The sequence below is a fragment of the Pleurodeles waltl genome, chromosome 6, assembly GCF_031143425.1.
Source record: "Pleurodeles waltl isolate 20211129_DDA chromosome 6, aPleWal1.hap1.20221129, whole genome shotgun sequence".
Classification (NCBI taxonomy): domain Eukaryota; kingdom Metazoa; phylum Chordata; class Amphibia; order Caudata; family Salamandridae; genus Pleurodeles; species Pleurodeles waltl.
The window spans coordinates 131,972,608-131,986,524 of NC_090445.1; the positions used below are offsets into that span (position 1 = coordinate 131,972,608).

The 13,917-nt window shown below is 44.4% G+C and overlaps 1 protein-coding gene across 2 annotated transcripts in view; it reads right to left on the reverse strand.

The window, feature by feature from the left end:
* Positions 1-399: 399 nt before the first annotated feature.
* The window catches only part of GIP (gastric inhibitory polypeptide), a 66,011-nt gene continuing 52,493 nt past the window's right edge, over positions 400-13,917 (reverse strand). For both annotated transcript variants that reach the window (XM_069242363.1, XM_069242362.1), the window contains one exon: positions 400-881. In XM_069242363.1, the coding sequence (XP_069098464.1) occupies positions 872-881 (10 nt within the window). In that variant the 3' untranslated portion in view covers positions 400-871. The remainder of the gene's footprint in view (positions 882-13,917) is intronic.

The window sequence follows — 13,917 nt, forward strand, 5'->3', positions numbered from 1 at the left end:
CTACCCTCAGACTGAGAATTGGAGAGAGCTGCGTATGTAGAAGTGGGAAAATAAATTCATGGTGGGTGTTACTCCTGATCTGTAGGTCCTGTCTGTTTTTTTCCGAACACAGATTATTGTTTTTTCTGTTCCATTGGATCGCCCCTCAAGGAACGGAGTGTTACTGTATGCCCTCTGTCATTATCAAATCCTTCTGGCAATCCTTTCAGTCATGGGCCTAAAACAAACACTGAATATTTCCTATTTTAAAATGAAAATATCCTAATTTGTGCTACGGTTTACCAACGGTTGTGCAAATGTCGATTGGACAACTGGAAGAGAGTCTACTACAAATAAAACTCACAGGGGGTTCTTTCATGAACAAAAATAGATCTGGATAGTATAATTTTTAATGAAATATTTTATTCTTTTGCATTACAATATTCTGAAATGTATAACTGAAACAGAGGGTTATTACTTTGAAATCCTTTTTTAGTGAGTCACGATGTTTTTTTATTGTCCAAATGTTCACATCATACTATGTTTTTCATGAACAAAAATAGATATGGATAATATAGTTTTTGAATGAAATATTATTTTACTATACAATATTATGAAATGTATAACTGAAGCAGAAGGTTTTTGCTTTGAAATCCTTTTTTCTCTGGGCCATGATGTCTGTTTCAAGTCCAGATGTTCACTGGAAGTCACCATAGGTTTTTTTCATGAAAAAAATAGATCTGGGTAGTATAATGTTTGAATGAAATACTTTACTATTTTACATTAGTGAAATTAATAACTGAAGGAGATGTTTATTGCATTGAGAACTTTTCTTTCGCTGGGTCATGGTGTCTGGTTCAAGTCCAAATGTTCACTGTAAAAGTAGTCCAACTTACTCGGTTCTATAAAAAATAAATGTGAGAAAGTAGTTAATATACACCACCAAAGCATGCATGCCTTATCGTTCAACAGATACATCAGAGATTATTCATGGGGCTATTTAATCTTGATCTCGTATTCAATGCGACATGTTTTCTTTACAATTTCAATTTGGATCTTGACTCACTATCAAACTATTCTTTTGTCCAATATGCAATGCGTTAAAACTTTGAAGAATATGTCTCTGATTATATTGTGTGAGGTTAAATGTGTATTGCTTATAAACACTAAGAGCGCTGCTTTGTGTATTTAAACAGTGGTAGGTAAGAGTTTTATGTCTGATTACACTGTAGGCAATTAAATGCTTTGTAGCTGTCAGTAATGAAGCGTTTTGTGGTTGTGAGGTTACGTTTCATTTAGATTCGATTTGTTTTTACTGTAAGGAGTGATATGTTTTTAACCTGCGTTACTGTCCTGGAAGGTGTCAGTTTGCTTTCTTAGTCTGCAGTGCTTCCTAATCATGCATGGACTGTGTAATGTAGTGAGAGTTTCATAACTGTACGTAGTAATCTTGTATTTCATAAGTCCTTTATTCTAGTTAATATTGTGTTACAATGGTAATGATGACTTCTCTGCTCCTGCCCCTATTTCCATTGAACTGTATGCATTAGAACATCCTCATCCATACGACCCTCTTTACACATTTTATGGTCGCCTAGAAAGACCTGCAGAGACAAGGCATGTTGAGACACCTAGCAGTGGTTTCAACACAAAGAGGATCTTGAGGAGTCAATTACGATCTGCAGAGACGCTGCAGTGGATCTACAATAGTGGGCTGTGGACTGCAGCCTTTCCCAAGGAAGGCCGTTTTGTCTACCATCTCCGGTGACCAAAGTCATAATGGATGCTTCCACCCTAGGGTGGGGAGCTCATCTGGGGGACCTGGAGATCAAAGGCAATTGGTCTCCAGTGGAAAAGATGTTTCACATCAGTCTGTTAGAATTGCGGGTGATACGTCTGGCTCCTATCCGTTTGTGGTCAGTCAGTTCAAGTCTTGATGGACAACTCTACCGTGTTGTGGTACATCAATAAGCAGGGAGGAGTAGAGTCATACCTTCTCTACAGAGAGGCTCTGCAACTCTGGTCCTAGGCACAGGACCATCGGAATTGCATAGTAGCAAACCATCTGGCCAGAGTTCTCAACGTACGTGCAGACAGTCTTAGTCGGCACCTCTCAACCGATCACGAGTGGCATCTCCACCCCGACGTTGTTCTTCAAGTCTTCCAGATGTGAGGAGTTCCTCAGATAGACCTATTTGCCACTCAAGAGAATGCACACTGCCCATCGTTCTGCAGCCTCGAGTATCCGGTGCAGAGGGTGTTGGGGGATGCATTTCAGATGTCTTGGTGTGACCAACTGCTTTACGCGTTTCCTCCCATACCCTTGATTCCACGAGTTCTGAGGAAGATTCGCCAAGATCGGGCTCAAGTCATTTTAATAGACCCGAATTGGCCAAGAAGGGTGTGGTACACACACCTTCTTGAACTCTCACTGGGCCTTACGCTCTGTCTTCCTCACAGGGCAGACCTCCTTTTGCAGTTGCAGGGGTGGGTTTTACACCTTCACCTCCAGAGCCTGCACCTACATACCTGGAGATTGAACGGGCAATCTGAGTTCCTTTTCTCTCTGTCCAGAAGTGGTGGATGTTATCTTATCAGCCAGGTGACACTCCACCAAGACTGTCCATGCCGGCAGATGGGCAAAATCTGTTACTTGGTGTGGAGAGAGACAAATTGATCCCTTAAAGGCCAATTTGTCTGATAATTTGCTTTTTGCCCTTTCCTTGGTACAGAAGGGTTGTGCAGTTGCGACAGTGAAAGGCTATTTGTCAGCACTATTGGCTTATCTTTGCCTTCCTGATCAGCCTTCCTTATTTAAGTCCCCGATAGTTCTTAGATTCCTTAAAGGCTTAACTAATAAGTTTCCTCCCACTTCGTTTGTAATGCCTCAGTGGGATTTGAATTTAGTTCTGACTTTTTTAATGGCTTCACCGTTTGAGCCTATCCATTGTTGTCCGTTTAGACTTAGTTTTAAAAACAGTTTACCTCACAGCTATCACGTCAGCTAGACGTGTGAGTGAGCTTCAGACTCTTAGTGTGAAACCACCTTTTACATTCTTTCATGCTGAGAAGGTGGTACTGAGAACGGGGGCGTCTTTCCTTCCTAAAGTAGTCACTCCCTTTCATATGGGACAATGTATAACACTCTTGTCCTTTTACCCTCCTCCCCACCCAACAAAGGAGGAGGAAAGACTGCACCATTTGGATCCAAGAAGGGCTCTGAGTTTCTACATTGAAAGGCCAAGAGACTTTAGAAATGATGATCAACTCTTCGTTGGATTTGTGGGCAAAATGAAGGGCAAAGCTGTCCTCAAGAGAACCCTTTCAAGGTGGGTCATTCTTTGCATAAACATTTGTTAAACCCTAGCAAAGTAGGTTCCTCCTGAAGGTATTAGTGTCCATTCCACCAGGGCTAAGTCTGCCAGTTCGGCTTTAGCTAGAGGTGTACCAGTTGTTGATATTTGTAAGGGAGCAACTTGGGCTTCCCTTCACACTTCCGCAAATAATTATTGCTTAGACTCGGAAGGTAGGAGCGATGGCCATTCTGCACTGTCAGTTTTGCAGGACTTCTTGATTGGACCAGTCGGGCATCCACTTCTGAGTGCGGGACTGCTTTGGGATTCTATTCATAAGGTGAGGAATCCACAGGTAGATGTATCCATCAGACGAACAAGTTACTTACCTTCGGTTACGCTTTTTCTGGTGGATACAGTAGCTACCTGTGGAATCCTCAAAGTCCCTCCTCCCTCCCTCCTCCCTCCCTGGTCATGCCAAGACTTTGTTTATTATAAAGTGTATATATTTTTGTTCTTATATAAACAGATAGTGTGATATATATATATATATATATATATATATATATATATATATATATATTATGTTGGATTGGCACATGTTGTGCTTGTGAGGTCGGTATTCACCTGTTCGCCTCGAAGGCATGTAAAAAATGGTGAAACTGACGTCAGCATGCCAGTGAGAACTTCTCATGGCTCCAATGACGTCAGATGGAGCCGTGTGCGGAGCCGTGCAGTTGTGACATCCTCATCGATGTGAGGAGCTAGGAAGAAAATTTCCATTGCATGCTGGCGCATTGGGAGAATTCATAGGGTGAGGAATCCACAGGTAGCTACTTTATCCACCAGAAAAAGCGTTACCGAAGGTAAGTAACTTGTTCTTCACTCCCTCTGTCCACCCTTTTGTGATGTGTACGGTGGCTCCATCATTGAACATGACCTGTGAAATATATGGCAGATCTGAGTATGCTTGAGGGCCACATACAGGCCAAATTAATTGGTCTTTTGATGTGGGTGCTTGTGGGCTCTAATCCACCATGCTGACTTGCTATAGAATGTCTCCACTGCTTGTAGAGATCACTCATAGAGGGACTGGGCTATTCTTAGCCAGGTCCAGCAGAGGTCCTGCACCCACTCCATCTTTGACAGAATTTGGATGACTTCCTTACAGCCTGGTACAGAAAGAATGACATACACTGGTACAAACTGAACTGTGGGGAGTTCTGACAAGTGAATATCCTTCTAGCAACTGGCTCTGGTTTACTTCAAATAGAAGCCAGGCCATGTCCTGCTCCATCATGACTAAAGACAAAACAAACCACATCTCTCTCCAAGCAAACTTAGATAAATTCACTAAGGGCAGACCTATGATCAGCAACAAAGTGAATATGATGCATCTACTGACATCTACTAAAAGCAATCCGGTCCTCTTGCACAGCACTCACTAAGACCTCCACAATGCTGTAGACAGTTACTGAAGATGAGGTATGAATTTGAGAACTGGAAGATACAGTGAAGCAGCTACACATGCCCTTTACCTGTTTTTCTAATGCATCAAAGGTCCCAGAAGAGCATTCTGGAGATGCCGAAGGAATGGTACTTTACTGTTTTGAACTCTTCCTGGTGTTTTACTGATAGAGAGTAATTTTGACAGGGTTATGCATTGGGAGTGGGAGCTTCTTTGACCACTACATTGCCACACATTGTAACCATGTCCGTGACGTGCACTTCACCTCACAAGAGCGTAGACATTCTTCTTTGGTGCCCATGGCTCATTTTCCAGACTAAATTCCTTTTTCATGGTAATGTTGGATGCCCATTTCACTTCTGATACTAAAATCTTACCCAGAGATATCGCAGATCCTGATCAATTACATCTTACTTAGGCAAGGGAACCTGGAGACTTAATGCTTGGTGGCTTACAAGTGAAACCATAATAGTGCATCTTGCTGAAGAAACAATCCTACATCCAGTAAAACTGGGGTTCCCTTGACTCCCAGGCCACATTACAGGAGGCTTTCAAACTGGTTATCTGCAACTGTACTATAACATACAAATCCCGAACTAAGGAAGAGTGGCAGGATCTTGAGCTTCAATTCATACTAACACTGCAAGTGTTCCAAATCGCTCTGAAGCAGCATCTAACAGAGGACTCTGAAAACATGTGATTTGCATCCCAGTTTTGAATATATAAACTTTGTGATAAAGTGTGAATACCCCTCGGGGCACATTAGTAAGACAAGTACTGACTCAGTGTGGTAGTGGCAAGAGAGATGGTTGTGTTCACCTCTTGTGCGTCTTTATAATGGTGATAGACAGCAGCTGCTGAGCAATATTGAACCTCTCCGAGCAGATGCTCCTATTATGGAGCTCACCACATTTGATACAGATAAACTGAACCATGAAATTGTGACAAACACAAATGCTAATTTCCAATTAAGCTCTTGGAAACCCCTGGGTTCAATTGTGTTCCGTACTTAATTCTTCAAATGTCACTCTTATAAATTGTCACTACACCTCATTAATATGTTTCTTGGGGCTTTAGAAACTGGAGAGTTGGCTTCGGGCCTTTGTGAAGCCCTCATAACCGTCCTGTTTAAACCTGGCCTGCATCACTACTCAGCTCTGAAATTAAAATACTGAAGCAGGTTCTAGCTGCCTGTATCAAATCCCCGTAGTCACCCCCTCTTTCAGGCGAACCCACTAGAACATTAGATGGATACAAAAGGCAGATGCTCTTTTGTCCTGTCCGGATTGGCCTCTGGTCCTCCTGATAGATTATGAAAAAGTATTCCATTCCATTCTATTAGTGACCAAAGACCATGGCTCCAAATCCTAGCCTATGCTTGTTTATTATACACTTATTCATCAGTCCAGGTTCAAGTATACGGCGTCCTGCCCATGACCTTCCCAGTTTGGAGGTGACCCTACTGTATGCCTTCTCTTTCTCCCATGCTGTTAGCTTTAGCATTTTAGTTCCAAGATTACTTTCTGAGGGTAGGACAAACTCCATAGGGCTTACACTAGGGGGGCCTAGATGGAGACTGGTTTCCTTTTATGCTCTCAACCTGTTTATTAAGCTGGGCAATCGCAAGGACTCAGATTCACAGCTCCTTAGATTCCTCAATAGCTTCAGACATATATCTGGCATTAAAATTAACCATCAAAGTCCATTCTGTACCCATGACGCGACCCTAAGGAGGTGACAGGTGACAGTAGCTCTAGAAGGTCTCCAATATTTGGGAGTTTGTTTCATCACTAATGTTAAGTGGATGGCAGTGTAGCAGCCTGCTTCTTTTGGGGACTTTGAAAGAGACCTGGGCCAAAGGGTAGTCTCTTATCTAAAAAAAAGGAATGACTATCACTAAGATAGTATCTCTGCCAAAACTACTTTACGCACTACTAAACTATTTCCGCCGTCTTTCTTTGCGAAGTGAAGACCCTTGTTTCTGAACTTTCTATGGGAGAATAAGGCCCAAGATATTATGGCATAATGCTACAAGAGCCAGTTTAATTGGGTTTTAAAAAACATGGACATCTTCTCCTACTATAGGGCCCCCCTTTATCGTTACCTACTGGCTCAGATGCCCACAGTCTGCATCACTGAAAGATGGGCAATGGGCAAATGCACCCACTTGTGCCATCTCTATAGAGGTTGCACCCCCTCAACCATATCACCTGCCACTAAACTGGTATTAATCATGTGGCTCAACTTCCTACGTGCCATCTTATGACACTAATTGGGAGAATTATCCTCTTCTTGACAAGAGAGTTTTAGTGGATGGACCGACAGTTGTCTAAGCTCAGAAATGTGAGATCCCAATTACACCTACATTTGTTTTTAGATCTCCAGGTGAAATTCAGTATTTATAGGTCCCAATTCTTCCATTGTGTCCAACTTCAGCATGCTGGCACCCACCTCCTCAAAGGCTTAGCCAAATAGGCAGACTTTGGGCCGATAGATGCCAAGTTCACATAGAACCCCCTCTTTCAGCACTGTATCAAACTCTGGTCATTAATTCATCTGCTGTTTTTCAGAACCTGTGTGATGCCTGGTAGGATGATGTTGGACATCTAATTAACAAAATTAGAGAGACATCTGTGCCCCAGGGAAGTGGCTGTCTCCTCATGTTATTGCCTCATTCAGTTTAAATACCTCGATGTGCCTTACATATAAAAATGGAATGGGGCACTTCTAACAAACTGTCTAGGTTTGTCCATCCATCCAGGCCTTTTGGTCTGGAGTATTTGTTTCACTCTTCAGGGCACTCCGTTGGTCCCCCAAGTTGGCCCTGCTTCACATACTTAAAGGTGAAGAAGCCAGCCAGTAGTAAACTTGGGATTGATACAAGCCTGAAGAGACATAGCCTAACTCTGGGCTGTGCTGACCTTCATGAACCCTAAACGGGCGGTTTTGTGGCTTGAACAAACACATGCTCCTCGAACATCTGATTTATAAGGCAAAGGGATGCCCTCAGAAGGACCATAAGATTTTAGTCACAGCAGGAACACAGTGCAACAGTCTACTCCTCCTTGTAGCTTCATGTTAAATGACAATACTTACCATGTGATTTCTATTTTATCAATGTATTTATTGACAAACTGTTCAATAGATGCTTCCCTCCTACCTCAAGTCTATTTGTTTTTACTCTATTTAGGATGTTATTTTGCAACATACCAAGTTATGAGTGATTTGTTCATTAACAGTCTTGATATCTCTATTGATATACAAATAAAAAGATTTATTAAAAAAAAAGAAAAAAAGCACTGTTGTATGGTTTTGAAAAGTAAGACACTTCTGTTGCAATAATTCTGATGGATGCATCTACCTGTGGATTCCTCACCTTTTGAATACTTCCATTGTGCCAGCAATCCATGGAAATTTATGTCACAGTGGAAGGGCTCAGTACGCAACTCCGTCAGACGTCATCGGAGCCATACGAAGTCCTCGCTGGTGTGCTGACGTCAGTTCCCTTTTTTCCATGCCTTCCGCTAACGGTTTTGCTACCTCTCCAGGTGGATACACTGTATCGTAGAGCTTCGTGGTCGAGTTTTTTGTTTGTGCAACAATGTCTTTGCCAAAGAACTCTGGTTTTAAGCCTTGCAAAGAGTGTGAGGGTCACATGTCGGTTACTAACCCTCACGAATACTGTCTCTGGTGCTCAGGTTCTGACCATGACGTCGGAGGATGCTCTTCATGCAAAAGCATGAACCGGAAGGTACTTAAGAAAATAGAGATGAAGCTGTTCTTAGTGAAAGCTAAAAAAGAGAATCAGGCTGTCAAAGATCCAGGCCTTGAGAAGAGTCATCATCCCACAGGTCTTCGAGCTCTTGGTCTTTGTCTCCAGCTTCAAAGTCTCTGCGCCGTGCGACATGGGAAGTGAGTCCCACTCTATCACTCCTCAACCGAAGTCGCCAGAGATGTCACCGTCGCCTTCTGTGGTGGAAATCTCTGCGTTTTCATAGAGTCCTGTGGCGCAGTTTTCTCCTGTAACTCCATCAGCTCTGGAGATGGAAGAACATGTGTCAGGTCAGGCCCAGCTCCCACAACAGGAGCAGGAGTATCTGACCTTTCTGGCCCTGGGGACCGACCCATCCAACTTCCTAATGCTATGTATAGCATTTTCAGTAGAGCATTGGTCCCCTCTTGTGCACCTGCAGGCTCAACGGGTCCTTTGGCCATTAACCTTGGATGTTTCCCAGTGCCATATAGGCAAACTCCCTTTATGCCTTTCCTGCCCATGACTCCCTGTCAATGGTCGGGGACAGCGAAGAGAAAGGTACCATCTCCTTCGGGGTTCTCAGAACCAGTGGCGTCGATACCGACGTCGGATTTCTCATCCGGCTGCAGGTCAATCTGCACCTGCCTGGAGCAAGCTGCTGGCGCCTGTCCTGGCTTCACCGCCACCGCAAAAGGCTTCCTTGAAGTTGGCGCATTCACTGTTGACTCTGCGGCTAGAATCCAGGTTAAGGTCAAGGAGGGAAGCCTTGAGGCTCTTGGAGGACCAGCAGTTCTTGGCAGAGCAGCAGGACCTGGAGGAAGGAGAGATTCTTTTGTCTTCCCACAGGTCTGAAAGTATGGAGGTTGTGAGTGGGTTGGACACTTCTCCTGAGTGGAAACTGTTTTCCCTGAGGGTATACCACCTGCGGAGGTTACCTCATATCATGGGGTAATCAGGAAGGCAGCAGAACTTCTGGACTTACCTCTGCCACCTACGGAACTAAAATCGTTCTGACTGAGGTGCTTCACTCTTCCTCTTCTACATTGGAACCTCTCCTGCCATTTAATGAAGCTTTGTCAGAGCCCGTAGTGGATCTGTGGCAGAAGCCTGTTTCTACTCCTGCAGTTTCCAAGTCTATTGCCAGGAGATATAGAGCTGCACCAGGTGACCCACAGTTTCTGAGTCCTCATCCAACACCTGAAAGCCTACTGGTGCAGGCTTCATGTTCATACAAAGCTGCACCTGTTTCCTTCCCCATGACTCCTGTAGACAAGGAGTCAAAACGCATGGAACAGTCATCTGGAAGTATGGTATTAAAATTGATGAATGCTACATAAATGTTGGCCAGGTATATACATACTTGGATGGATTCAGCCAAGGAGGTTATTCTCAAACTGCTGTGGATGTGCAGGGTCATTTTACAGAGCTGCTGCAGGACAGTCAGGCAGCAGCGAAACAGGTTATTCAATCGGGCCTGTATACTGCTGCCAGAGCCATGGGGACTTCAATTGCAAACAGAAGACGCATGAGGTTCGGGGTTCTCTCCTGATGTACAGTCTACTCTAATGGATCTTCCATTTGATGGAACCAGATTATTTGGAACCAAGGCAGCTTCTGCTTAGATAGGCTTCAGGAGAGTAAGGCTACTGCTAAGTCTCTAGGACTTCAATCTCCCTCCTTGACCTGCAGGCCTTTCCGTAGGTTTAAGGGATTTGGCCGCAGCTCCTTGTTTTGCAGGAGGCATCCATCCCAAAGTCAGCAGTCTGCTAGCCCCCTTTAAAAATCCTACAGAGGTGGTGGTAGACTTAGGTAGCGTGGTATCATCCATCAGCCTTCCTCCTCCTCCACTTCATCATCTGCTGGGAACTTTTCAGGGAAGCAACCCTAGCTCTCCCTCTTTTCAAGAACATGTGTTACCCGTAGGGGGGAGGTTAATTCATTTCCTCCAAAAGTGGGAGTCAATAACAGCAGACAGTTGGGTATTAGACACTGTAGGAAATGGATATGTCCTTCCATTTGGGAGTTTCACACTCCTTTGCCTCCCCTGCAAACTTGGTGTTTGGAAGAACATCTGCTGCTGCTTCCGCAGGAGGTAAAAATTTGCTTTTAAAGGGTGCTGTGGAGCTAGTTCCAGAGCAGAAAAGGGGTTAGGGCTGTTATTCAAGATATTTTTGATCCCCAAAAAGGATGGTCGTTTGTGCCTCATCCTGGACCTGAGGATTTTGAATTGGTTCCTCAAACAGGGGAAATTCAAAATGCTGACCCTAGCGCATGTGCTTCTTGCGCTGGACAAGGAAGACTGGATGGTTTCTATTGACTTGCAGAATGTGTATTTTCACACCCCGTTCTGCAGTCACACAGGAAGTATCTCCGCTTCACGGTAGGAACGCAACACTACCAGTTTGTGGTCCTTCCTTTTGGTCTTACTTCCGCACCTTGAGTCTTCACAAAGGTGCTGGCAGTGGCTGCAGCACATCTCAGAAGGTGGGGAATACCAGTATTTCCTTACCTAGGTCATTGGTTGCTGAGGTGGTGCAGCATCACTTGCAATTGGCAACGCATCTGTTGTTCAATCTGGGGTTTTCAATTAGTGTCCCCAAATCTCACCTGGAGCCCTCTCAGTGCATCCTGTTCATTGAGGCGGTACTGGACACCGCAGCAAATCATGCCTTTCCTTCTCCACAGTGGATTCAGGACATTCAGGCTGTGATTCTAATGTTTCAGAATGGAGTGCTCATTCTTATCCCAAAGGTCTTATGTCTGTTCTGTTCGCTTCCTGCATTCTGTTGGTCACTCATGCGTGCTGGCACATGAGGGCCCTCCAGTCTATAAGGATCTCCAGAAGACCGGGATGGGTCTTCGATGATGGTCTGAGGACAGCAACCTAACTCAAGGGAGGCCGTTTTCCCTACCACCTCTGGTGGCCACAGTGATAACGGATGCTCCCACTCTAGGGTGGGGAGCTCATCTGGGAGATCTGATCTCCAGAAGAACAGATGTTTCATATCAATCTGTTGGAGTTGCGGACAATATGTCTGACTCTTAAAGCCTTCCTTCCTTCCATTTGCGGTCAGTCAGTACAGGTCTTAACAGACAACACTACTGCAATGTGGTACATCAACAAACAGGGAGGAGTAGGGTTGCATCTTCTCTGCAGAAAGGCTCTACAACTCTGGTCCTGGGCTCAGGACCATCAGATAGATTTGTATAGTAGCAAACCATTTGGCTGCTTCTCTCAACGTGCATGCGGACAGCCTTAATCAGTACTTTTCAGCCGACCACGAGTGGTTACTTAATCCGGAGGTGGTTCTTCACATCTTCCACTTATGGGGACGCCTCAGATAGACCTGTTTGCCACTCGCAATAATGTGCACTGCCCATTGTTCTGCAGCCTCCAGTATCCGATGCAGGGAACACTGGGAGATGCATTTCAGTTGAGCTGGGACAACCGGCTGCTTTACGTGTTCCCCCCATACCCTTGATTCCTCGATTTCTAAGGAAGATTCACCAAGACCAGGCCCAAGTCATATTGATAGCTCCGGACTGGCCAAGAAAGGTGTGGTACACAGACCCTCTTCAACTCTCTATGTGCCCTCCACTCCATCTCCAGGGCAGACCACCTTTTTCCGTCGAGGTAGCAGGTTCTACATCCCTTACCTCAAGAACCTGCATCTACATTCCTGGAGAATGAACGGGCCAACCTGATTTCCTTTTCTCTTCCCCCTGAAGTGGTGGATGTTATTTTATTGGCCAGTCGACACTCCACCAAGACTGTCTATGCTAGTAGATGGGCCAAGTTTGTCAAATGGTGTGGGGGACAGGCAAGTGGATCTTTTAAAGGCCCACCTATCCAGTGTTTTGCAATTTGCCCTTTCCTTGGTGCAGCAAGGTTGTGCAGTTGCAACAGTAAAGAGCTATCTCTCTGCATTGTTGGCACATATTTGTTTACCTGACCAACCCTCTTTAAGTCCCCTATAGTTATAAGGTTTCTTAAGGGTTTGACTAATATGTTTCCTCCCTCTCCTTTCATAATGCCTCAGTGAGATTTAAATTTAGTTTTAACGTGCCTGATGGGTACACCGTTTGAACCGTTACATAGTTGCCCATTGAGGCTCCTAACGTTTAAAGCTGTTTTTGACATAGCAATCACGTCGGCTAGACATGTTAGTGAGCTGCAAGTTCTGAGTGTAAAACCCACGTTTACCACTTTCCATGCCAACAAGGTGGTTTTGAGAACCAGGGCAGCTTTCCTGTCAAAGATAGTGACTCCTTTCTAAATGGGGCAGTCCATCACCCCTCTGTCCTCTCCCTCTCCCTCTAAGGAGGAGAAAAGGCTGCATCGTATGGATCCAAAGAGAGTGTTGAGCTTCTACATGGACAGGACGAGCAAACTAAGGCCGGACAATCAGCTGTTTGTCGGTTTTGTGGCCAAAATGAAGTGCAAAGTCATCCAGAAAATAACTTTGTCAAGATGGGTCATTGTTTGCATTAAGATATGTTATGTGCTGGCAAAGAAAGATCCTCATGAGGGTATTAGGGCTCATTCGACCAGAGCTAAGGCTACTACTTTGGCTTTAGCTAGAGGTGTACCAGTTGTTGACATTTGTAAGGCAGCAACCTGGGCTTGCCTCTGCACGTTTGCAAAGCATTTCTTTTTGGACTCTGAGGTGAGGAGGGATGGCCATTTTGCCCGTTCAGTACTTCAGGGTTTGTTGGTACAGGCAGACAGACACCCACCTCCAAGTGTGGGACTGCTTTGGGGCTCTATTCAGAAGGTGAGGAATTCACAGGTAACAATCAGAAGAACAAGTTTTTTCTGGTGGATACAATATCTAACTGTGGATTCCTCAGCGACCCGCCCGCTTCCCCATTGACTCTCTGAATATACCAAGAAAAAATTAGTTGTGTATATTTGGTATATATTGAAGATTGTATATTCAGAATGTGTTTTTGTATATAAATGTACATAAATTCTTGAATTGAGTTTGGAAATGCTGTGTTTTTTGGTGTTCACCCATTCGCCTCAAAGGTACGGAAAAAAATGGGTGAAACTGATGTCAGCACGCCGGCAAGGACTTCTTATGGCTCAGATTACATGAGACGGAGTCGCGTGCGGAGCCGTTCCATCTTGACGTCCTCGTCGACATGGAGAGCTAGAAAGGAAACATTTCTGTTGATTGCTGGCGCAATCGGAGTATTCAAAAAGTGAGGAATCCACAGGTAGATACTGTATCCACAAGAAAAAGCACTACCAAAGGTAAGTAACTTGTTCTTCAAGGTCATAGAAGCAAAGAAGGAGAATTTATGTGACATTTACATTATTGTGCCTAGGTTTGGCAAGTCACAACTGAGTTCACCATTTAAAAATTACTATACTCCACTCTCTGCAGAGAAATTAATAGGATGAAGAAGAGTAAAAGACT